Below are 23,826 nucleotides of genomic sequence, written 5' to 3'. Positions count from 1 at the left end.
TACCGACTCCCATTTAAGGTCCCTTCAAAAATAAATGGTCTAAGAATTTTTGAACCTACCATTCCGCTCCAAACGTTAAACCCAAATTTAATTTGTGGTCTCCTTTGCTAAACGTGGTGGGGATTTATTTGATTCCAAAGCTGTTCATTGTGTCCATTAAACATACCACAATTTGTAAATCGAATTTCATTGGTCTACAATATTTTATAAGGGAATTGGATGTCTTGATGGCATTTGTTTCGGATCCCTGTACAAAAATTCACACGCAGCTCCTCATTCCCTGGATCTAAAGTGTGGGATATTGATAATTTTGACAGATAGAATTTGTGTTTGTTTAAAACTCTCATCACGGTGCCTTGGGAAGGCCCGGATTCTGCTGCTCTCTGGTTGAAATCTATGGATTCTGGTTAACAATGGCCAATACGTTAACTTCCGCAGCTTCATTTAATACTGTATCTTCATTTCCTGACTTTTCTTGGCTGCGTAAAACTTGCATAAGTGCCCAAATTGTCGGATAATCGTTTGAATGTTGTCAAGGACGGTTGACGACGATCAAAATACTTCTCAAAATAGTAATCAGAGGCTCGTCTAGCATTTTCTCGTCTAGCAAAACTAACTTCTAGAGTTCTAAGTTCAGTTGAAACTTGAATGTCAAAAATTGACAGATATTATTATTATTTGTTGCTATGGAAACAATGCTATGTCTTGTACTATTTTCCATGACTGACTTAGATCAACTAAATTGAAAAAGTATAAATTGTTCGCAGACACTTTATTTTCGAAAAAATCCTAACGATGTGATATATCAAAGAAATCGTAATAAAATGATATATTCGATAAAGTATTGTTGCCATTTAAAAAAACTGAAATTTGTGTCATATGTCAAACATGACATGTCATGACAGTTAGTTTGAAGAAATCTCTTATGCCATTTTGATTGGAATTAAATTTCCTACAAGTTTTCTATTTAAGGTTTTCCTGTCAAATTAATATCAACGGAACTAGGAGTAATTTAAAAATTTGGTATTAATAAGTTTTTCCTAAATATCTCTTCATAGTCAATCCATCCCCACTAAATGGGGGGAGCGCTAAAAATGTATTGTGCCCCGGGCGCGAGTCAAGCTCGCTACGCCACTGGCAATTTTGACTTTCCACTTTCACTCCATTGCATTTCAGTTTAAGGAAATTACTGTTATGCACAAAGTAACTAAAATCCTGTTGGTACTATTAAATGGTAGTTCTAAACCCATTCGCGGAACAAAGGAATCCAGGATCGGTTCTGAAGAGGTCCTGAACCGAGCCTGCGCCCTAATTCGGTTCTGAACCGATTCTGAATCGCTACCGCGAATAAAGCTATTGTTAGCGTGGCGTTTTTCTTTAGTTTTGAATCTGAAGATGAGTGAGCGGCAGCACTGGATACGCCCTTGTTGCGTTCGCGTCCTCCTATGCATGTCGGTGACTGCAAGTGCCTATTTAGGAGTCGGGTTTTGTCTGGATGGAGGGAAAAGCGGGCGCGCGCAGTGCGGCAGGTCGCGTCCCTCAAACTTATCAATCGACCTGGAAATCTGGCAATGGAGGCAGCGCGCGTCCCGACGCCGGGGGCGCCGGCGCTCGCGCATTCCGCGCATCCAACAGGAGCAGCAGCCGAAGCAGCGGCACCAAGAGCAGCGATGTCGTTCGAAAGCGAGTTGTGTCGCTGAGCGATGAGTGTTCACGAGCATGTAAGCGCCGTAGCCGCCGCCAGCGCCCCAGCGTCGTTGTGCGACCATGTGTGCCGCCGCGTCCGCTTCCGATATCACGTAAAAGCGGTCGACGCGAGTCCAAATAGGCCCCTTCGAGCGGCCGAGTGGTGAGCGTCATGGCGGGCTCGGCCGCCGACCAGGCGTCGGCGTGCGTCGTGGCCCATGGCCATGCCTTTCAGAAGAAGACCTTTCACAAGCCCACGTACTGCCACCACTGCGGCGACATGCTCTGGGGCCTCATCCAACAAGGCTTCGTCTGCGAAGGTGAGCCCTCTTTCCCTCTAACCGTAAATAGGTCACTCATTGCCTCTAAGCCCATAAGCGCACCTCCGCTCTCATATTGACCCAATGGCTTAATGCCGCTGCTCGCATTCGCTTCCTTATTCCCCACACTAGGTCCGAACGCCTCCAAATCGAACCGATTACCCGCACACGAACAACTCGAGCATTATTAATATCTGTTTCACCAAGCTGTTGCAAATTTAGGTCAAGAACAATGCGCCGCTTTGAAACACGGAAAAACTCGCTCTCTATTCCCTCAACTGCTCAATCAACATATACACAGCGGTTAAATATTATAATCACTTTTGCGCCTCTGGAACATACTTAAACAGGTTTGATCCGCTACGTGAACTCCCCCAGTGCAGATCTTTTGTGCAGTTTCAATTTTTAACTCAGATTGTATAGCAATGTCGAATACACATACAGGGTAGTTCAATATTTTCAACATTGACAAGCAAATCGAAAATATTCGGTTCATTACTGAAACTTTTCAGGTGTCGATTTTTTTATAGGACAAAAAGAAAAAAGTGGCACCGGTGTGATGTGCTCATTTCAGGTGAAACTTCGGGTTTCAGATCTACAGAATATCTTTCGTGCAGTTGAAAATATGAAAAATTCATTAGATTAAACATTTTGTCTGCAAATCCACCCATTGATATGGGACTCCCTTTATGATAAAGTTCGCCGAAAAAGAGGAATCTGCAAGCAGATTTCGCCTGTGATGGCTTTGATGCTTTCTGGTATTTATTTATTTAATTTATTCAATTCGGTTTAAGAAATGAAGGACCGGTGGGCAAAACCATAGATGTCCATGCAACTTACTTGTGAGCAAAATGTACTAGTTTAACCAACTTCTATGGGCAACAGTGGCGGCGCTAGGGGTGGGCGCCCATCCAAAATTTGTCTCGCCCAACCACTTTTAATAGCAATATAAATAATTGCGAATTTAAAATCAGACCAAATTCGACAATAATGATTAGATCTGGGTAACACTGGTGTTGAGTTGCGCTATTGAGTTGTTACCGCTCTCTGAGTTAACGAGCAATAACTCATCGGTTAATGAGTTATAATTCATTTGTTAAAGCTCTACGAGACCCGAGACTGCAATTTTCACATCTAAGAAAGGGTTATTCACATTTTTTATGAGTACCGTTTTACTACTTTGTTCAAATAACTAAGAAAAAGTAATCTAGATTTTCCCAGCAACAGAACTGAGTCCAAAGAAAGTCCACGAGTTTTCTTGTAAAATCGATCTTTTAATTTTTTTGTCAGTATTTTACAGTAAAATGTTACAAAAAAACGCGGTTTTTCTGTTTAGATACGGTGTTGTTTAGAAATATTGACCTAAAAATTAAGAAACTTCAGTTTCCAAGGGTTTTTCAAATAAATGATTATAAACTTTCGCTTTTTCAGTTCGTGGAAATATTTTTGGAAAAAGACCTAGAAATAATTTAATAGGGTTTTGTCCATAATTTGAAGCTGCAAAAAGTTTTCCAAACGTTTTTGCAAAGAGGTTAAGGAGGCGAGTCTTCCAATAAAATTCATTTTTTATTTTTTCACAGAAAATACGTGTATTTTAAGTAAAACTAAAAAATAATGCAATTTTTGCGTAGAAATAATTGTTTAATAGAAACTTTGCTAGAACTGGAATTACCTGAAAATTTAAAGGAACTTTAGAAATCCTCAGAACGATGAGGGCAGCGGATTTTCTCAATTTTTTGTAAACTTTTGCTCCCTGGTCGTTTTTTCAAGATAGTCCTAATTACTTTCGGAAAACAACTGAATAAAATTATTTGGTTTTTGTGCCAAATTCGAAGCTGAAATGGGTTTTCTAAAGTTCCCTGCAAACCGATGAATGGGGCGAATTTTCTAGTAAAATAAATTTTATCGTTATTGGCTGCAAAGAGCTCATTATTGTCAAAAAAGAAGAGAATCATCAGAAAATAATGCTTTTTTGCGTTCTCGGTTAAATACTTTTAGTTTTGTGATCAGTGATGAAGAAAACCTTAATGGTTTTCTGAAGAAAACGGTAAGAATTTATTTTCGTTTTTGTCCCCAATTCGACACTGAAAAAGTTTTTGTGAATTTTTTACAAAGCCATAAATGTATCTTGTAATTTTTCGCGTAAAAGTGCTGCAGATCATCAGTGTTAAGCGACACTCTACAAAGTAGAGCGTTTTTGAGTAGAAAGTAAAGCAAAAAAGGAAATTCAGTCAAAACTTGAAAACTACATTTTTTAACAAACTCTACAGTCTTCAGAGGAATGGAGGTGACGATATTTCCAGATAATCTGTTATAGACTAGCTTATTCTGTTCGTTTTTTGATAGAAAATTGTTTGATTTTTGTTGCAAATTCGAAGCTGGAAAGGGATTTCAAAACTTTTTACAAAGTGACGAAAGATTCGAAATTTATTTCATAACTTTTCGCGGAAAATACCTTAAGATTGTCGGCATTTTTAAGTGAAACTTTAGAAAATTGAGCATTTAGAAGAAGAAATAACTTGACTAAAACTCGAAAATTCTGAAATTTGAAGAAATTAAAAAAAATATATTAATAAATGGCCTTTAAAATAAATCTAGAAAAAGTTTAAAAAAAGTTATCAACATTTTCCCAGCATCTAAATATGGGTTGTTCCCTGCTTAGACAAGAGCCAAATATTTTCATATAGAGGAAAAAGAAGTTTATGTAGTTCATATAGAACTACATAAACTTTCAAGACTGCCGGTGTTAAGGCAAGTTTTCCCAAAGAACAGTATGGTTGTGATATTCGTAGTTTTAATGTATGTATGTTTGGATTAAGGAAGGAATACAGCATTCTCAAAGATGCTGTATTCCGTTTTTCCTTGTAGATTTTTTTTCAAACACGGTGGGACCAGCAGTTTAAGTTTTGTTAGTGAAGGCTATAAGAACTTGAAAAGGACTGCAGAAACTAAAGCTGGGTTTAAAAACATTATTTAGTAAATTCAATTCATTTTCTAAAACTTAGAACGTTTATTTCTTTAGCAAACTATTGCCAATGTGTTACAGTTTCAATTGAAAACGAGACAAAGTCATTGCCATATACCACTGAGAAGCATGAAGTCACAAATAATCTAAAAATAAACATTTTAACAGATCTCACACTTCTTTTGAAATATTTTAGTTTAGTATTCCATGAAATTAATAAACTATGTAATATTGCAATGGCAGTACAATCTTCCAGTGCAAGATTTGAAACAACATTCAGTACTTTAAAGAGAATCAAAAATTATTTAAGAACAACTATGAGTCAGGATGGGCTTACTGACATAAGAATTTTGTTTGTTGAAAAACATATTGCAAACAATATATTTAGAGTTAATTATAAATTTATTGCTGCTATGCGTAATAATAGATTAATACCTCTTCTAATGTTCTGCGTGAATAACTATTTCATTATTGAATTATTTAACTACCTTGGTAAAGTGTTATTCAATGTATCTAATGTTGTTCATTAATTTAAATATTTTAAATCTACTTTCGTTTAGTAAAAGGAATTATTCAATTAAAAAAAATAGATTTGTTTATAATAGTTTTTATTACAATACTAGTGTTGTAGCGAGTTTCATTCAGCATTTGTTTCCAACATAATAACGTTTAAAAAATGTTCACAGTTGTGAAATATATTTTCGTAGCATTTATTTCGTTATTCTGAGAAAGTAGATAAAATCTCGTATAATATTTGTATTGTAAACTCACTTTGGGACACTATTGTCAAACTCTGTTTGCTCCTTATTTGACAAAAACATGTCTTCCGTCTCAAGCAGGTTTTCTTTCATAGAACTATTTGGATTCTGGAGTAGCAAGAAACCTGCGAATCCATCAAAACAACAGTTTTCTTCTTTCGCTGGGACTTTTCCGTATTTATTCTTTAAAGAATAAACTTCTTGGCTTGTCCTTAAATGAAATTCTGTTATCCGGCATTTTATTTTTAAGGTCTTGAATGAGTTGTGGTTTTTCTTCCCGTTCGGATATCTTCTCCAACTTTCTTTTGCAATATGGAGAATATTCAAGAGGAATGGGCATGCATACTTCTTCCACTATCCGCTCACACATAAACTATTTTTTCCCATTAAGGCAAATCTTTCCTTAGTAATAATTGGGGACAGGCATGGTTGTTTGCCTTGGTGATAACCTGGACATGTAGATATATCTCCCCGGGTCTTCAAATGGAAGTTTTTACATACCTTGTGCTCGCCTTAAAGCATTTGAGCGTGGAAAGTGACCGAGGCACTTGGAAATAAAGTGCCACTATTTGTATCATATTTAACTGAACAATTTTGTATTTATCGCAGAAAACAATACAAAAACCGTTTTTAATTTTCCTGAATTAGTTTCTGAATTACAACGCTTTTACGGCGCATTTTTGGGGCAAAAAGTTGGTAAAAATTTCCATTCCATCTCAAAATTAGTACCATATCAAAGGAATATTATTTATTTATTTTATTAGTTTTTAATAATTGAATAATAATTGCTCAAAATTTTGTTCGTTAGTCTACGCAATATTTCAGTTAGGGTGATTATCAAAATTGCCAACGTTTTATCTTAAACTTAATTTGATTAAAAAAATCGCGAGTTTCTGGAAACCCGATCCCTTTATCAATGTGGCACAAGAGCGTAATTTTGTCACTGCATTTCAGCTATCCATAAATAAAGTTTTTGTGTCGCCTATACAGGGTGTCAAAAATTTCAAAATATCAGCATACCCTGTACAACCTTGTCGTTTTCTGGCCAATTCGATCAATCATCTTAAAATATTATGAACTGATGCCGAGTACCTCATTTCTTATTTAGTAAAAAGCGATTTTCGGGAAATTTGTCGTTCTATTTTGACACCCTGAATACAAATAAAAAAGGTCTTCAACTTGACGCCAACGGATCCGTATGTGTTCTTCAATTTAATGAGCAATAAAAGCTCACACGGGTCGCTTCAAAGCTGATTTACCCAACATAAGTAGTAATGACTTTATAACTTTATTTCTCGTCTCAGTCAGTCGGCCATGGCTATTTTTAACCCATCACAGCTATTCATAGTTGCGCTTACACATCTGGAGATCCACATTTAAGTAATCGTTTTATGGCGGATTTCTTAAAATACATTTCAATTTCAATATGCCACTGTTCATCTGACCGAAGGAACACTCTGTAGAATTCAAGTATCAACTGTTTGAAACATGTATAAATAAAGCGAAACACATGTTTCCGGACACCCGATCTGGTTCCAGTAATTAATAAATGAGCAGCAAAGTGTTCCCGCAAACTATACGCATAGAAAATGTAGCATTCAATTGAAACATTTGAATGAAATTAATTAAAATGTCCATTTAATCAGAACATCGATCATTTTTCTGCTCATGAAAGGCAACTTTTGATTGACAGTGGTTGTTTATAAAACTTTAATAGTCCTGTTATTGTATAATCATTTTTTGCTGGACTTAAGAAAATTTGGGATTCGTAGCACTGTTTCCGTCATTTCCAACATACACTTACCTCTTGGTCCTAGATCCAGTGCTCTATCAGATTGCGAAAAAATGCGTCCATGGCCTGCAGACAGCCCTGATTTAACGCCATTGGATTTTTATCTACGGAGGAAAATTGATGATGCTTCCAAGTCGATCTAGCTGAAGCCAAAAAACACTTAAATTAACTTCAATTGGACTTCCACTCTCTTACAAGAATGTTTTTGAATGTTGTAGTATTTACAATCTTGAGAGATGAGTTACGAAATTCGAGTAGTTTCTACCCAGAAAGCGAAATTTTAATATCAACACTTGCACGATCATGCCAAAATTTCATGTTTTTCGTCCCGTTTTTTTGCATTTCTCAGAAGAAAAATGAGCAAGAACCGTCATTTTTACATCATTTCCAGCGAGAACTAAATAGCCGTTTTAGAAAGTGAACCATCGATAAGAAAATGTTTGCAGTTTTCTCAAAAAAGTCTTGATTTCAAGAAGTTTTAGATTTGCGTGTTTTTTTTTTGAATTGCAAAATCGACTCAAACATTTTTCAACAAAACAAATTTCCTAACGCATTGTCCGAACGCCCTGCATATACCAGGCTTATTTTCTCCAATTTCCAGTCAACTAATGTTTTTTTCTTCAGTTTGCAACTTCGTGGTGCATGAACGCTGTTCAAAAACCGTAATATCGCCATGTTCCAGCGTAGCATCCAGTCTAGTCAAGGTAAAGTAACCTGGAATAGATTTCGGGTTGTTTTTAATGCTTTGGGTTCCAGAACCCGGTCGGACACTGTTGGTCCGAAGCGCTCCATCAGAAGCGAAAATTTTGTAACGTTTGTCGAAAGCGACTCGACGATTGCGACTCAATCCATTGTGAAAGTAAGTAGAAACCAAGTCGTTTTTGACTTTGTTTATTTGAAAGTTGAGATGTTGAGATGTTGAAAGTTTCACTTCGGGAGTAGTTTTGCGACAGGGTGGTAAGTGAATTGTTTATTTTTCCATCAGTTTGCCAGTACTATGTCCATGTGGAGTGCCAAGAGTTTGCGGTGCCAGACTGCAAAGAAAATGCCACCTACACTCCAGGAAAAGAGTTGGAACAAGTGCAGCACACCCATCACTGGCGTGAAGGAAATCTTCCCAGCGGCAGCAAATGCGAGCATTGTAGGAAGACTTGTTCCAACACTGAATGTCTTTCCGGGTACCAATGCGAATGGTGTCGAATGACGGTATGTAAAATCCAAGGTTCAAATGGGGATTGCAGTTTTTTATCGGAATGCTGTTTTGTTTCTTGTTGCTGTATTTCATTTACATGTTCCTCATTTTAAACACCTTGGTGGGAGATTTTGCCTCCAAATTTGTACCCCTTGTCCACCCTTTTAACGCATATATTTAAGAGCATCGCTTCAATTTAATTTAAAAAATTGCAACTTTGAAGGCGAAATTTCAATACCTAACCAAAAAATATCCATCTAAGAGGAACTACTGTTGAACTGAATATACCGTACACTATAGGTACTATTGACCCATGAATAGGGGGAACTGCTATCCGGAACTTGAGAAATACAATTACAATAATTTCGAATGCTTTGGGTGTTAATGTCGTAAAAAAAGGTGAAATTTACTTAAGCCAGGAAGTATTAAATTCTATTTTYATWTACATTTTTCCAAAGAAAATATTAAACTTGCCATATGAAATCTTACAAAAACTAACATTTTTCAAATTGTAACCCTCCATTTTGCTCACAGACGCATGTTCAGCTTCGAACATAAGTATCACTTTCAGATTTTGCTGGATTAAATACATTTTTTTCAATAATTACTAAATTGCCCATGCTTTACGAAAAAGAGACGGTTTAAGTTTTTAGTCACCCAATATTTAAAAAATATATGAAAGGGCTTAAGCGGAAAAATTTACTTTTTCCAAAAATTATTTGTTTGTTTCCACCGAGAAAAAAATATCCCTTTTTCGTATTCGTTAAAAAAATATGGAATTATTTATTTAAAACTAGTGTTATTCTTTAATAAAACAAATCTGCTCATTTGGGACATATGTGGCAAGCCAATGGAAAGAGCTACTTATTTTTGAAGCTGAACACGTTTGGGTGGCAAAAATGAAGGGTTAAAATTTAAAAAACGATGGTTTTTCTGAGATTATAAATGGATAATTTTTACTTTTCTTGGAACAATTCGTATAAAAGTATGAGAGGGAGGAAGCTGTTGTTTAAACACTGAAGAAACTCCAATCAAAAGAGATTTTGTTTTATAGTAAAGTGTGTACTAAATACTGTAACGGAAATGGCCTGGGGTACTCACGTTTGGAATGGGGGATCGAAATTCATGGTATTTCAGTAAATGGGAGCCCCATTTGGGCCCCATTTACTGTCAAATATGACACTGACAAGCGGGAAGTTTCGCACCTGTTCTGGAGATTTCGAGAACCATCTGGGTTACCTGGAGGAAATTATGTAAGCGACGACGAGAACCACACAGGAGAGTGAAGTGACAGCAACGACCGGGTGCAGAAGATATTTAACTCCGCGAGTCGGAAAAGCGAGTTTTCCGCCTGTTATTGTTATTGTTTGTGAAGTTGATGGTAATTTTGAAGTTAGTTTGTTCCTGTTCCGTAGTTAAAGTTATACCGAGTGGAATAAAAGTTGGAAGCAGAAGAAAGAGTTTGATACTCGGCCATCCACGGTACAATACTTTTAAATAAACACTTGATTACAAAAGAAAATCTCTTTTGATAGGAATAAAAGTAAGTGCTGATACATACTGGCTTAAGTGAATTGCACTTTTGTCGACTCGCAATTTCTCATTGAAGAATATTTTTTTAATTTTGCAGTATCGGTAACTACATTCAGTACTTCATCTGTTATTAATAATAAAATGCAATATTTCGAAAACTAAACACTTTTGGAGTAGACAACTTTATACAAACTGGCCCTTATTTTTAATACCGAATAAGACAAAATTATCAAAAATGGAGGTTTCCATTTGAAAAAATAGATTTTGGACGGTTTCCTCAACCTCATTTTTTTAACACTTTGCATTAATGGTTATGTAATATGTATTATATAATATGTATTAATAGTAATGTTGCCGAAATTCCATGAAAGTAAGTCCGGTTCAACAGAAATGCGACTCAAATTAAGTAGCACATTCCCTTATAGGACAAATAACTAAATATTCGAGTAGCTGCATCTGTGATTTTTTACATAAAATTTGAAATATATCAAAAACGGTTCGACTTAGGTATAGGATATTATACATAAAATATATTTACAATTTCGAGGATAATTCAAAAATATAATAATATATAGAGTGTTTCATTGAAAATAAGCAAATTTATACCCACTTCCGGTACAACCCGAAGTGTGGCAATCTTGAAAATATTTTAAATCGCTTGCCCCCAATGACTTCGGCACACTGTCCAATTGTCAAATTTCTACTAAATACTAGATATTGATCGCGGTGGTTCTCGGTGAGACACCCTCTATAAGTCCAATTAAAATATTTAAATACACTCGCTTTCAAAAGTCTTGCACACCCCTAGTTATCTGGACATTTTAAAATTTTGTAAAACCTTGCAGAACCCGGTGTTAAGACTAGATTAAAAGCTTTTAAAAAACTTCAAAATGGATTTAATGTCAATGAATTATGTCAATCAGTTATAAAACGAAAATTACAGTCTAGATGCAAAAATTTAAAAAATAAAAAAAATGCAATTTCTAACGAACAACTGAAAATGAAAATTCAACATAATTAATATTCAGTATTTGAGCCTTTACCGGCGAAGGAAATGGTTCGATGATGACTGCAAGAGGACATTACAACATCTAACAGCACCTAATATAGATAATATAGAAGAATATAGACATCAAAAAACAGCAGCTTGCAGAATGGTGAAACGAAAAAAGAGGGAATACCAGCTATCAATAATAAGGGACATAGAAGAAAATAGACAGAATAACAGAACAAAAGAGTGTTTTAGCGAAACCTCAAAATAGAAAGCAGGATACCAACCCAGAGCAGAAAATTTTCTCACAAAAAAAGAATGGAGAACTCATAACCAACGAAAAGGAGATTCTAAATACCTGGAAGAAATACTTCTATGAACTGCTCAATGATGAAGAAAATGCAAATACGCCATCAACAAATATACCAACGGCCGAAATAGAACCACCGCCACCGTCGTACGAAGAAACAGTGAAGACAATAAAAAAAATTGAAGAATAACAAAGCTTCAGGCAGCGACAGCCGAATGCATAAAATCTGGCGGAGAAATACTTCAAAATGCCATACATAAACTTATACAAATTATCTGAAGGACAGAGTCGCTGCCGGATGAGTGGAAAGAAGGCGTAATCGTCCCTATACATAAAAAGGAGACAACATTAAATGCACAAACTATCTCGTGAAATAACTCTTCTGAATACATGCCATAAGATACTCTCCAACATCCTGCTAGAGAGAATGAAACCATATACCGAAGAGATTGTTGGGGACTGCCATTGTTGTTTTGGATGTAATAGGTCCACCGTAGACCAGATTTTTAGCATTAGACAAATAATGGATAAATGCTGGGAATTCAACAGAAAATTCCACCAAGTGTTTATTGGTTTCGAACAGGCATTCGACACAGTATTTAGATCAAATCGTGGCACGCAATGCAAGAAGTTGGATTCCCAAAAAAGCTTAGGTACATCGCTGAGAAAAGTATCTATGGAGGATACGCGATGTAAGGTAAGAGTGAGACAGAGTCTCTCCGACTCCTTCAGTATCAGTAATGATCTCAAGCAAGGTGACGCCCTCTCATCTCAACTCTTTACCATAGGATTGGAATATGTAATTAGGAATTCTAAAATCGAGAAGTCAACTGCTGTCTTTCATCAAAAGGGATCAAACCTGCTCCTGGCTTTTGAAGACGATGTCGATGTGATTGGCAACAACAGAATCAACCTCAAAGGTTCCTTCATAAAGTTGGAAAAGGAAGCTGAAAGGACAGGCCTCAAAATAAATGAGAACAAGACCAAGTATATGTACCTCAGTAGAAATAATCGGAATCCAGATAGAGTAGAACAAAACTTCTCAATCGGAAACTATAACTTTGAGCGGACAAGACAATTTAAATATCTGGGTTCACGTATTAGTGAAAACAACGACATCACAGAAGAAATAAATAACAGGATACACACTGCAAACAGATGCCTCTGTGCTCTTCAAAACCTAATAAAATCTAGAATACTTACCGGAAAAGCTGAACATATACAAAACAATTATAAGGCCTGTCGTAATATATGGATGCGAGACCTGGACCCTAACGGTTGCAAGCGAAGACCGACTTAAGGTCTTTGAAAGGAAAGTGCTAAGAAAAATATTCGGCCCAACTAGAGACGAAAATACAGGGCAATATAGAATAAAAACCAACCAAGAACTCCACACTGATACCAGCATAATAAACGAAATAAAGGCCAGGAAACTGTAGTGGGCAGGACACGTAAAAAGAATGCCAGATGATAGAATGGTAAAACTGATGTGGGAGGAGGTTCCAGGGGGAAAACGTCCATTACGCCGGCCCCGCTTCAGATGGATAGATAATATTGCAAAAGACCTAAAAGCCATGAAGATCGAAGATCACCCCGATCGGATGCTTGATAGGGAAGGATGGAGACGTGTGGTTGAGTCGGCAAAAACCCATCCAGGGTTGTGAAGTCACAAATGATGATGATGATAATGATGATGATTTGAGCCTCTACTTCTTAACAACGCATTCACACGTCTTTCATTCCAATAATCAAAGTATTGATTACTTCCTGAGGGATATTCCTCTGTAGCAGCAATAATAAGTTCTTGGGGATTTCTTGGCGGATTATTCCGATTGAAAATGGCTCTTGATACATAATCTCAGACGTGTTCGATGGGATTCATGTCAGGTGACAAAGCTGGCCAATCTAATCTTGTGATGTTTCGGTTTTCTAATACTTCTTGAACAGCTCTCTTGCGACTTGGCCTGGTATTGTCACCCATGAAGATGGACTGGTCCCCTAATTCATCACGTAGGGGTATAATTCTATGAATAATAACATTTGCAAGATAATATGCACCTGTCATCGACCCCGATATGTAAATAAGTGGGGTTCTTCTATTGAACATAATACCCCCCCAAAACATTTGTGTTCCACCGCGATATGGAGCAACTGCAACGGCTGTATGAAGCCTATTTCGACGTCTTGCTTCTCTCCAAACTCTTACTCGGTAATCATCGCTTACCAATCCGAACCGCGATTCATCGGTAAAGCGCAAATTTCTCCACTCTGCCAATCGTCACTTTTGATGATTTCGTGCCCATTTGTAAACGGGCCCTTCGTGGCCATGAGTTAAAAAAGGAACTCTTAAAGGCCTTCTGGACCGCAATCCTGATTGTAAAAGTCCTCTCAGATAGTAGCACTGGATATCACACGGTTATACGTTCTCTGGAACTGAGATCTTATATGAGTGAGATTGGGAAATATAGCGATCTTCTCGTATCGTGGTAACGTGAGGATGACCACTTCGAGGTCTGCTGTTCACTGACCAGTCTCTTCATAGCGTCTAATAGGGTGTTTTCATTGTATCAAAAATTCCTACAAACTGAACATTAATCTATGGTAATATACAGGGCGAGTCAAAATTTGCGTCTATCTCTCTAGGCTCCCTTGGGGAGTACGAGAAACATATGGAAAACATTTTTTTCGAAAATTTCTAGAAGATATTAACAGTTGAAGATCGAATTTCAACTTTTTTATTAAGCATTATTTTGAAATGGTTCCATGTTTCATTATTCTTAATTGGTAGTATTTTAGAATACTCAAGCATTCAACAAGAAAAAATACGATCTTTGCTTCAAATTACGAAAAATTTTTATATCAAAAAAGTTCTCTTCTACAATTTTTTGATGAAAAGGCACAGCAGCAATGATGTTTTTTGTCTTTAACAGATAGTTAGCCCAACAGGTGGATAGCCCTTGTCAATCATAACAATAATTTGTCAAACTGTGACTTACTTTGAATTTCCTTTCACGAATTTGCGGATATGGGATTAGTTCAGGGAAAATGCTACAGTAACATGACGGAAGCTTAAAGAACTCACGCCAACAAAGGGCGAGGAGAGTGGTTCCAGGAAGGTAGTGGACGACAATTGATGTTCGGGTTCCAGGCACAGAGGGACAAGTATTGGACATAATCGACTCAGTACCTTCCAGGGGCACTCAGAGCACAATAACTGACACTTTCCCACGCACCAAATAAATACCGATAAAGGGCTACATTCCTACCACGTTTGTACGATACACACAGCACAAGGAGATACAAATGGAGAACGAGTTAATTAACTGAATACGAGAAGCTGCTTGATAAGAGTGGATAATAAGGAGATTTCACAGGCACTAGCCTGTTTGGAGTTAACCATTCAAATGTTTGGTGTTGTATGGTTTATTTTCACACACCGATATTCGAGGTTATGAGAACAGGTTGACATTTCGTCAACAAATCTTGTTGAATTTACCGTTTATCCTTGTCTATCTTATTGTCAGTCTGTATAATTCCATGGTTACCGGAGTTTTAAATAATTACGAAACAACAGGTATTTGCGCAATGTTAATTAAGCAGATTACCTTGAAAAACATTGCTGCCGTATTTCTGATATAGTTTTTTGCAACTTTCTCAGTTTTTAATAACAATTAATTTATTTTACTATTTTTTCTGTACTCCTATAACAGCGCCAGACAACACCTCCAGAGGAATGACGCCAATTTTGAATCACCTTGTATAGAATTTCACTCATTCAACTTAACCTAACCTATACACATGGCTGCTGTAAAAGTAAAATGAACTCTTAAATTTGTATTTTGGGCATAACGAGAACAATATGGTAATATCGGATATGTGGAATTGAAACTCGAGGGTTCTTTGTGCACTGTACAAGGTAGAATTTGCCCAGAACACAGACTACGATCGAAGGCATATCATATCTGCCTCATCATTAGCTTTTTGTTCGTACTTTCATTAAAATGATGCTCGCAACAAAAAAACATTGATTTTAATTTAGGAACATCACGTCTAGCTGCTTTGCACCATAAAATTTTACGTGCATAATCATAGGGAACGATTAGAAAGAGTTTGTTTGGAGCATTTACAGAGGTATTCTTGCATCCTGGCACAAAACACCACTTATTTTGTGATCCATACATGTCACTATTTTCCATTATGCAAGATAATAATAATAATCAATAAAATATAATGATAATCACAATAACTTAAGTAATAAAACAAAGCTGCGAAAACAATAAACTAAACACGAGACACTTTGTTGATATGACCTGCTACGTCACAATCGGGATAGGTAACCGACGATACGGATTCGTCGTTTTTGGCGGAGAATATCTGATTTGAATTTAAATTCGCTTTAAAATTATTATGGAGACTTTTCTGGCAAAAAAAATATATCAGTGTAATGTTTGCCATAACTACTTTCTATATAACAACATTAAAGAAAAAGTGAAAACCCTATTGTCCTGCTAACTGTGCTTCTAAGGAAGTTTAGCCTAGTGGAATTATTGTGCCCAGAAAAACCTTCTTGCCACAGTGCAATAATTGTAGTCCTATCAAAAGCTGACAACTTTCTTTCAACACGATTCTTGCACGAGTCAGATACTGATGCCGGCTACTAGTGATCAATATAAAGGTGCAATTTTTGCAGCATCACAATTTTAAAGCGGTGACCAATTTTTTTTGGAAATTCCACCAGTCTTTTACTTGTAAACAAGTATGTTTCATTTACCAATAAAACAATTTTGTATAAATTAAACGTATGTAGTAAATACAGCGGGGGTGCAAGAGTTTTGAAAGTGAGTGTATATACATCTTACTGTAGATATTTCAATGGTGTGGTACTTTCGTTAGAATATGTAAATTACACTACGAACTTGAAAATGAAACTACGATTTATCTGGATAAAGATCTTCTGGAACGGAAGTACGGGTCAGTTTGGAATCTTACAAAATAAGTAGACTTGTTAAATAGCAGATTTTTGTTGTTTCGTATTGATTAGTATTATTTTAATTAAATTATTATTATTGTTATTGTTATCTCTTTTTACGGCTATATAATAGCAAGACTTGCAAGACCAAGACCATGCATGCAACAAACAACCCAAACCAGGCAAGTCTTGGTCTTGCTCTTGCTTTTCTCATTACTAGTCACCTATTTCTACATTTTATACTAATTTGAAATGGTTTTCACGTTTAAATAATGATTAACACCTTAACTCTCAAAAGTTGACATATTGATCCACTTCTGTTGTTACCTTAACATCACTCTTTCGGTTTACTCAGCAACTCGAAAGCTCAGTTCCATCTTGATTCTTTTCGGCTTGAACAGGACACTTTTTCCATCAGTTGCTATAAGATGAATTCCTTTCAGTGCCATGCTATGTGCCACTTGCAAGTAGATAGTGAGTGCACGTTTGGAGTATTAGGGCCGATCTATCTGCCTCCTCATGCAGTCAGCATTCCGCGCACTGAAGTGCCCATGGAAGCCATCATTGGAGTGACCGTTCGTCGCAAGGAAACCATATCCCGTAAGTCTGCAAATCCTGTTCTCTGCATCTCTTTTGGAGCGTTCTGTTGTAAAGCGCGCAGCACTTCTGAAGAGTTTAGTAGCGGAGATGCCAGCCGGTACAAGGACTCGGAGGAGAACACGCAGCCTCATGGCTCGGCCAAGGAGAAGCAGGACAAGCAGAAGAAGGGCGATGAGGAGCGGGATGAAGGTGATGTTTTAATGTGTTTTTTGGCGAGTTAAACTAACGGGCTGGGGTTGGTTGGGTAGAATTCATCAAGGTGTTTGATGGCGACAGCTCCTTGCGCAGACGGTTGTTTAGAGTGATAGCAGTCAATAGGCAGGCCGGTCTGAATCAGGTCTTGGTACAGGCCCTGCGGGCTTTTCATATAACCAAGGACCCCGATCAGTTCTACTTAACAGACTTGTATTCGGAAGACGAAGATGTGCTGCATGATCCGACGCCAGTATTGAATCTGCACCGGAAGGAAGGAAAACGACCGGCAACGTTTCTGAGATTCAAGTAATTGAGCTTTTCTAGTGGATTTTCTCGGGTCACGGAACTGATGTTACAGGGGCAGAGACAACGACTCTGGAGAAGTTCGAGTTTATCCCGGCAAGTTGAAGATATCACAGGCATTCTGCACCATTCCTGTTGATTCTAAGACGACCGTTGGCGATTTGATGAAAGAATCTCTTGCGCGCTTCGACCTGGATTATCGGTTCGAGGAGCTGCGCTGCCTGGAAGTGCTTTTGGACAGAGGAGGTAAATGGTACATGCCCATCAATTTAACGGGGGGAGTAATTTGGATTTTTCATAGTAACCGAACGGGTGTTATCATGGAATGAAAGACCCTGGGAAATAATGAAAAGCCTCGGCCACGACAGCATCCGACAAATGGAGTTAATGCGGTTCTACTTGCAACTGAGGAAGGACCCGCATGGGCCGAATGTGGCCCTTTTTATTGGCAGTCTTCCGCCCAACCTCTCTGAGCGACTTTACGAGAACATCCTGACGGATCTGCTGGGCAAAGGTAGGAACCCACTGCTCTTAGATCTAGTCTTGCAATGTCCGCATTTTCCAGAAAACAAATTCCTCAAAGTCGGCCCCATCTACTACGAATATGGGTCGATGGTGGTCAATTTCCAAGACTCCGATACTGCAGTCCGGGCGCTTTACATCCTGCGGAACGCGCGGCTGGATGAGAAACAACCCTTGCTTGGCAAGTGCAAGGTTGCACAAGTTTTCTCCTAAATTACTGATATGTTTCTGCAGTGATGTTGCTGCCGAACATCGAAGAAACGATGATTCCGAAGGAAGTCCATCCGTTGCTGGTGTTCGTCAACATCAAATCCGGCGGCTGTCAGGGCCTGGAGCTGATTTCCAACTTCCGAAGACTGTTGAATCCATACCAGGTCTTCGACTTGGACATTGGCGGCCCGTTGCCTGGACTGTATGTGTTCAGGAATATCCGAAATTATAAAATTCTGGTTTGTGGCGGCGATGGTACGATCGGTTGGGTACTGCAGTGTTTGGACAATGTGGGGCAAGATTCCAGATGCGATTCTCCTGCTTGTGCCATAGTACCTTTGGGAACTGGTAAGTTACTGCAGAATTTTAAAGTGTCTAATGCATTAAATTTTGAAGTCATTTGGGCACAAGCATTTTAAACCGCTTCTGAGTTAAACTTCTTCATTCCTCAAATTTTACATTTGTGCATGTTTTTCAATCAGTAAAAACACTTTTGAGCAAATTGTTTCATTGGGAATTAGAACGCCTTACAACAACGTGTCCCGCCAAAGACCAAGTCGAACTTTACGTGCTTCACACGGTTAGCAACCTAAATTCTGGTTTTACTGCAAAGACCTAACTGGATGACCTAACAAGATGAAGGACTAAGTTGTGTTTTTGTTTTAGGCAATGATTTGGCTAGAGTTTTGCGTTGGGGGCCCGGTTACACTGGCGGGGAAGATCCCCTTAATTTGCTGAAAGATGTGATTGATGCGGAAGAAATTCTTCTGGATCGTTGGACGGTGGTATTTCATCCAGAAGAAAAAACAGACAAACCCGAAGATAACGCAAAACAGGTCAATTCCACCGGTAAGAAGAGGCAAAAACTGTGCAGATTGAAACTGACCAATGAGCAAATTAAAAAAGCAGGTCAATCCTAAGTCTATATAAATGTTGTTTTGCTGTAAATTTTTTATACTAATTTTTGATTGTTTTGCTTTTAACCAAACTAACGTGGTAATTGTGGGGGTTGTGATTCTCGTACCATCTAGTTGCCCTAATTTAAGCATAAAGAACTAACGATATGAACGATCGAAAGGTTTGGAGTTTGTTTTATTTTCTCAATTCACCAGTTGGGCACAGTATTTTAGCAATCTTACTGCAAAACAACATTAGTATAATTAGTTTAAATTGTGTTAACTTAAATTGTGGTGTTTTATAAAAAAAAGCAACTGTGCCGACTTCCAGTCAGCAAATCTGTGAAGTTTTAGTGGGCTTTTCCTTGGACTAGTAAGAATTATTTTCGGACTTGCCGTTGGTCAAACATGCTTATCCATATGTAGATTCGTGCCATTCACTAGTAGCTTGCTTAATTTCAGCGCGTTCATACCCAGGCACTGATAGAATCAACATATCACCACTTTAAATGTCTAGTGTACTTTCGCTTACCATATAGAGCAAGAATAATTCTTAATAGTTCGACAGCGACTAATATTTGAGCATCATAGTAACAACAGTAGTACAGAGTGAGTTTAATTGACACACGATTGATTTGTTTGCGCTTGGCGAAGAAAACGTCCATTTGGAACTCAAAGTCGCATGTTTCTCCAACATTTGTACTTTATTTGCTTTTTAAGAAACGACGATGTTTCATCGACATTCAGTCTAGGCCGGGGTTACACCGTGTTGCGCTATTGAGTTGTTGCCGCTCTCTGAGTTAACGAGTTATAACTTATCGGTTGAGTTATAAGTCATCTATTGAAGCTTTACTGAGGCTGGAATTTTCACATCTTTAACATCAAAAAGGGCATTAACATTTTTTCTGAGTAACGTCTTACGACTTTGTTCAAACAATTAAAACAAGTCAACTAGATTTTCCCAACAACAGAACTGAGTCCAAAGAAAGTCGACTAGTTTTCTTGTAAAATCGATCTCTTAATTTTTTTGCATAAAAGATTCAGTTTATCAGTATTTTACAGTAAAACGTTAGGAAAAACGCAGTTTTTCTGTTTAGAGACAGTGCTATTTAGAAATATTGACCTAAAAGTGAAGAAACTCCAGTTTGCAAGGGTTTTCCAAATAAATGTTTATAAACTTTCGCTTTTTCAGTTCGGGGAAATATTTTTGGGAAAAGACCTAGAAATAATTATTAGGGTTGCTAAAACGGGAATGACCTGAAAATTTAAAGGAACTTTAGAAATCCTCAGAGCGATGAGGGAGGCGAATTTTCCCAATAATTTTTTGTAAACTTTTGCTCTTTGGTCGTTTTTCCAAGATAGTCCTAATTACTTTCGGCAAAACACTGAATTAAATTATTTGGTTTTTGTGCCAAATTCGAAGCTGAAATGGGTTTTATAAAGTTCCCTGCTTCTTTCTTTGGACTCAGTTCTGTTGCTGGGAAAATCTAGATTACTTTTTCTTAGTTATTTGAACAAAGTAGTAAAACGTTACTCATAAAAATTTTTAATAACCCTTCTTGGATGTGAAAATTCCAGTCTCGAGTCTCGTAAAGCTTAAACAAATGAATTATAACTCATTAACAGATGAGTGATAACTCGTTAACTCAGAGAGCGACAGCAACTCAACAGCGCAACTCAACACAGTGTTACCCTGGCCTACACCAAGCCATTTGCGTAGCACTGCGCCAGCTAAAAATTCACTGAGTTACCCAGGCCTGATTGATTCCATTTCAAATACCTTCCTCCAAGCATTTCCTCTTTTTAAAAGCATCAGTTGAGAGGCTCCTCTGAAGATGAAACTTGTATGCAATAAACCAACACTGTTGATTTTACCGCGGTTGAAATCAATTGCATTTTTCTGTAACGGGCTTCAAACTCACCAGCGCTCCTTCAGTCAAATAAACCGGGCTCAAATTCACTTTGAAACTCCTGCGCTGCTTGTACCTACTGCCATCTAAAAACCAGCCAATCAATCCAGGTCCTTCCTTATAATACTGAAACAATTTTCCATACAGTGGCTGCAGGTTCAACGAGCGAAGACAACTCTCAGATCCTGGTGATGAACAACTATTTCGGAATCGGTCTGGATGCCGATCTGTGCCTGGACTTTCACAATGCCAGGGAGGAGAACCCGGGCAAGTTCATCAGCCGCTTGCACAACAAGAGCGTGTACGTGAAGATGGGCCTGCGGCGGATCGTGGGCCAGGGGAAGGTCTGTATCAAAGATCTGCACAAACTCGTGCAGCTAGAAGTTGACTTCAACCGGGTGAAGTTGCCGAATGTAGAAGGAATCATTGTGCTGAACATTCTGAGGTGATCAGTTGCGGCGTTTGATGGGTGTGGGTTGTGCACTAGGCAAATATGTTGCAGTTGGGGCTCAGGGGCCAATCCATGGGGACCGCTGACCGGCGATGAACGATTCCGATGTCCCACCCATTACGATGGGTTGCTGGAGGTGGTGGGCGTGACTGGCGTGGTCCATCTGGGACAGATCCAATCCGGTTTGAGTCGCGCTGTGCGAATTGCCCAGGTAACCATTACCCCAATTCGAGCAGACTCCGCTCAAAAACTTGCTGTTACAGGGAAAACACATCAAGATCCATCTGCGCTCTGATATTCCAGTTCAAGTGGATGGTGAGCCGTGGATTCAAAGCCCATGCGAAGTGGTTATCTTGAAGTCCGCTCTAAAGGTAAGGACTTCAGATATTCGCCTCTTTGTGTAGGGGGTAGTCCACGGTTTTCAATAAGTTAAAGTGAGCTCAGTGTAAAACAGTCCCACCCAACCTCAAGCATGGAAAAGGCGAAAAAGAGACCAGTTTTTTACATCACATCGGGGGTTATACGAAGAGAGACCCCTTCTTAGATCGCACAGAAAAAGCGACTGAAAAAAACGTTCATATAAAAGACTTGTGGTTGTCACCAAACTATTTCTTTCTGTTACTTTGAAGTTTACAGGGTAGCTTAAAATAAAGTTATGACAGTCAGGTTTTTTTAATTAAGGAATTAAGGAATATTAAAACACTATTTTTTCATGGGCCAACGTTTCGGCTATATTTAAGTCTTCCTCAGGGCTCTGTGAAGTTAGTACCATATTTCCACCAAATGTGCAGAAAGGGCAACATACCGTTCGAGGTAGGTAGGTGTTTTTTTCTTTTTCTGCACATTTGGTGGAAATATGGTACTAACTTCATAGAGCCCTGAGGAAGACTTAAATATAGTCGAAACGTCGGCCCATGAGAAGAAAGTGTTTTATTTTTGCCACCATCTATTGACCGATAAACTCACAAACCTAAATAGGCGTCTTTTACAGATTATCATCACGATCACTAATTAACCCCAACATTAAAACAGATGTTCTATTTTTTGGTTTTGTTTTGTTCTGACCTCAAATTTTGCCCGCACCAAGATATACGTTGTTTCCGAATGCCATTGTTCTTAACATGGCTTGTCGGTTGGATGCAAAACAACCATTTCGTTGTTCTTTTCTTTAGAAACATCACCAAAAATTTACTTAAATAAATGTTTGTCTTCAGGCGACAATGTTGAAGAAGAAAAAATTCAAACGGCGTGGAACTGAACCGAATTTGGATCCGACAGCGGGCGATGGTGAGAAGGAGGGGGCACAGCCGGGACAAAGAGAACCAGGACCGACCAATTGGCAGAACCAGACTGACGATGTGGAAAAGCCATCGAACAGTCAGGTGGCCTCAAATGAAGATTCGCAACAGGCGACATCGAGTGTGAGCGAGTCGTTGCAGGCAACTTCCAGTCAGAATCAGTCGACAAACAGCCAAATTCACTCATAAAACTGATTTGTGATTTACTTTCGTTTTTGGGCTTGATGTGCTGATATCTCGGTATATAGACGGTTTTCTTCAGTTCAATTAGGTATCCGTTATTGATCTCAGTACTGATCCCAACGCTGGCATTTCCATAGTTTAGCGGGGCAATCGAGCGCGGGATGCGAAAAACTATCATGTATTAATTTTATATTATATACTTAATTATAGGTTGTTTGCTCGTGAGTCATTTTTGGCGGTTTCGTGTCATTAGAATCAGATGTAGAGCATAAAATCGGGCATAAACAGCCAAGTATACATTGTAACACTGTAATCTCGATTACGTTATTGTATGGTACTTATTACCAAATCATTTGCACATGTTTATTTGGAGTTGTATCGCATAGTTAATGTGGATGCGACCACTTTAGTCTATATATTTTGTATTTTTATTTATTAATTAGCTGATGTTAACCGACCATTTAGACGTCCCATTCCTTCCGTAACTAAAGATATTTTTTGGGATAAAGACCGCGCCACTTATACTGATCGAATCAGCTCATTGCACAACTGTTTGAGGCAATGTGTCGGCGGTTTAGAAGTGACTTTAGTTAGAACTTAGCTTTCCTTTAAGGCCGTTTTGGTGACTAGAAAAAATACTGAATTAAGTGCCAAGGCTTAGCGTATTGGATAAGCGCCCTTAATCGCGTGGATGGGAGCCCGGAGTCTTAACTTCGGGCACTCATCAGCACCGATTCGCGAT

At 38.2% G+C, this 23,826-nt stretch overlaps 1 protein-coding gene across 5 annotated transcripts; it reads left to right on the top strand.

The window, feature by feature from the left end:
• Positions 1-1,589: 1,589 nt before the first annotated feature.
• LOC109540712 (diacylglycerol kinase theta) lies at positions 1,590-23,500 on the top strand. Of its 5 annotated transcripts, none has more exons than XM_048668174.1 (16): positions 1,591-2,006; positions 8,146-8,225; positions 8,278-8,380; positions 8,507-8,727; positions 16,960-17,116; positions 17,189-17,305; positions 17,365-17,617; positions 17,670-17,860; positions 17,916-18,128; positions 18,180-18,317; positions 18,371-18,694; positions 19,013-19,255; positions 21,300-21,597; positions 21,655-21,814; positions 21,867-21,974; positions 22,818-23,500. In XM_048668174.1, exons 1-16 carry the CDS (start codon positions 1,859-1,861, stop codon positions 23,088-23,090), a joined length of 3,027 nt encoding a protein of 1,008 aa, XP_048524131.1. In that variant the 5' UTR covers positions 1,591-1,858; the 3' UTR covers positions 23,091-23,500. The 5 variants fall into 5 exon arrangements, with proteins under 5 accessions (XP_048524128.1, XP_048524131.1, XP_048524130.1 ...); XM_048668172.1 differs by having other exon boundaries at positions 1,592-2,006; positions 17,171-17,305; XM_048668176.1 differs by having other exon boundaries at positions 1,593-2,006; positions 17,171-17,305; positions 19,013-19,195.
• Positions 23,501-23,826: the final 326 nt, after the last annotated feature.

This window comes from Dendroctonus ponderosae, unplaced genomic scaffold (genome assembly GCF_020466585.1).
Source record: "Dendroctonus ponderosae isolate FM_Combo_2020 unplaced genomic scaffold, Dpon_F_20191213v2 Dpon_F_20191213_1, whole genome shotgun sequence".
In the NCBI taxonomy this organism is placed as follows: domain Eukaryota; kingdom Metazoa; phylum Arthropoda; class Insecta; order Coleoptera; family Curculionidae; genus Dendroctonus; species Dendroctonus ponderosae.
The sequence above is the reverse complement of the archived record's forward strand: the minus strand, read 5'-3'. Positions and strand labels throughout refer to the sequence as shown.

Coding starts and splice junctions, on each gene's coding strand:
- LOC109540712 (XM_048668171.1), top strand. CDS start 1,859: ATGGCGGGCTCGGCCGCCGACCAGGCGTCGGCGTGCGTCGTGGCCCAT. Junction 17,618..17,669: donor GCAACGTTTCTGAGATTCAA/GTAATTGAGCTT, acceptor CTGATGTTACAG/GGGCAGAGACAACGACTCTG. Junction 21,975..22,817: donor TCTTGAAGTCCGCTCTAAAG/GTAAGGACTTCA, acceptor GTTTGTCTTCAG/GCGACAATGTTGAAGAAGAA.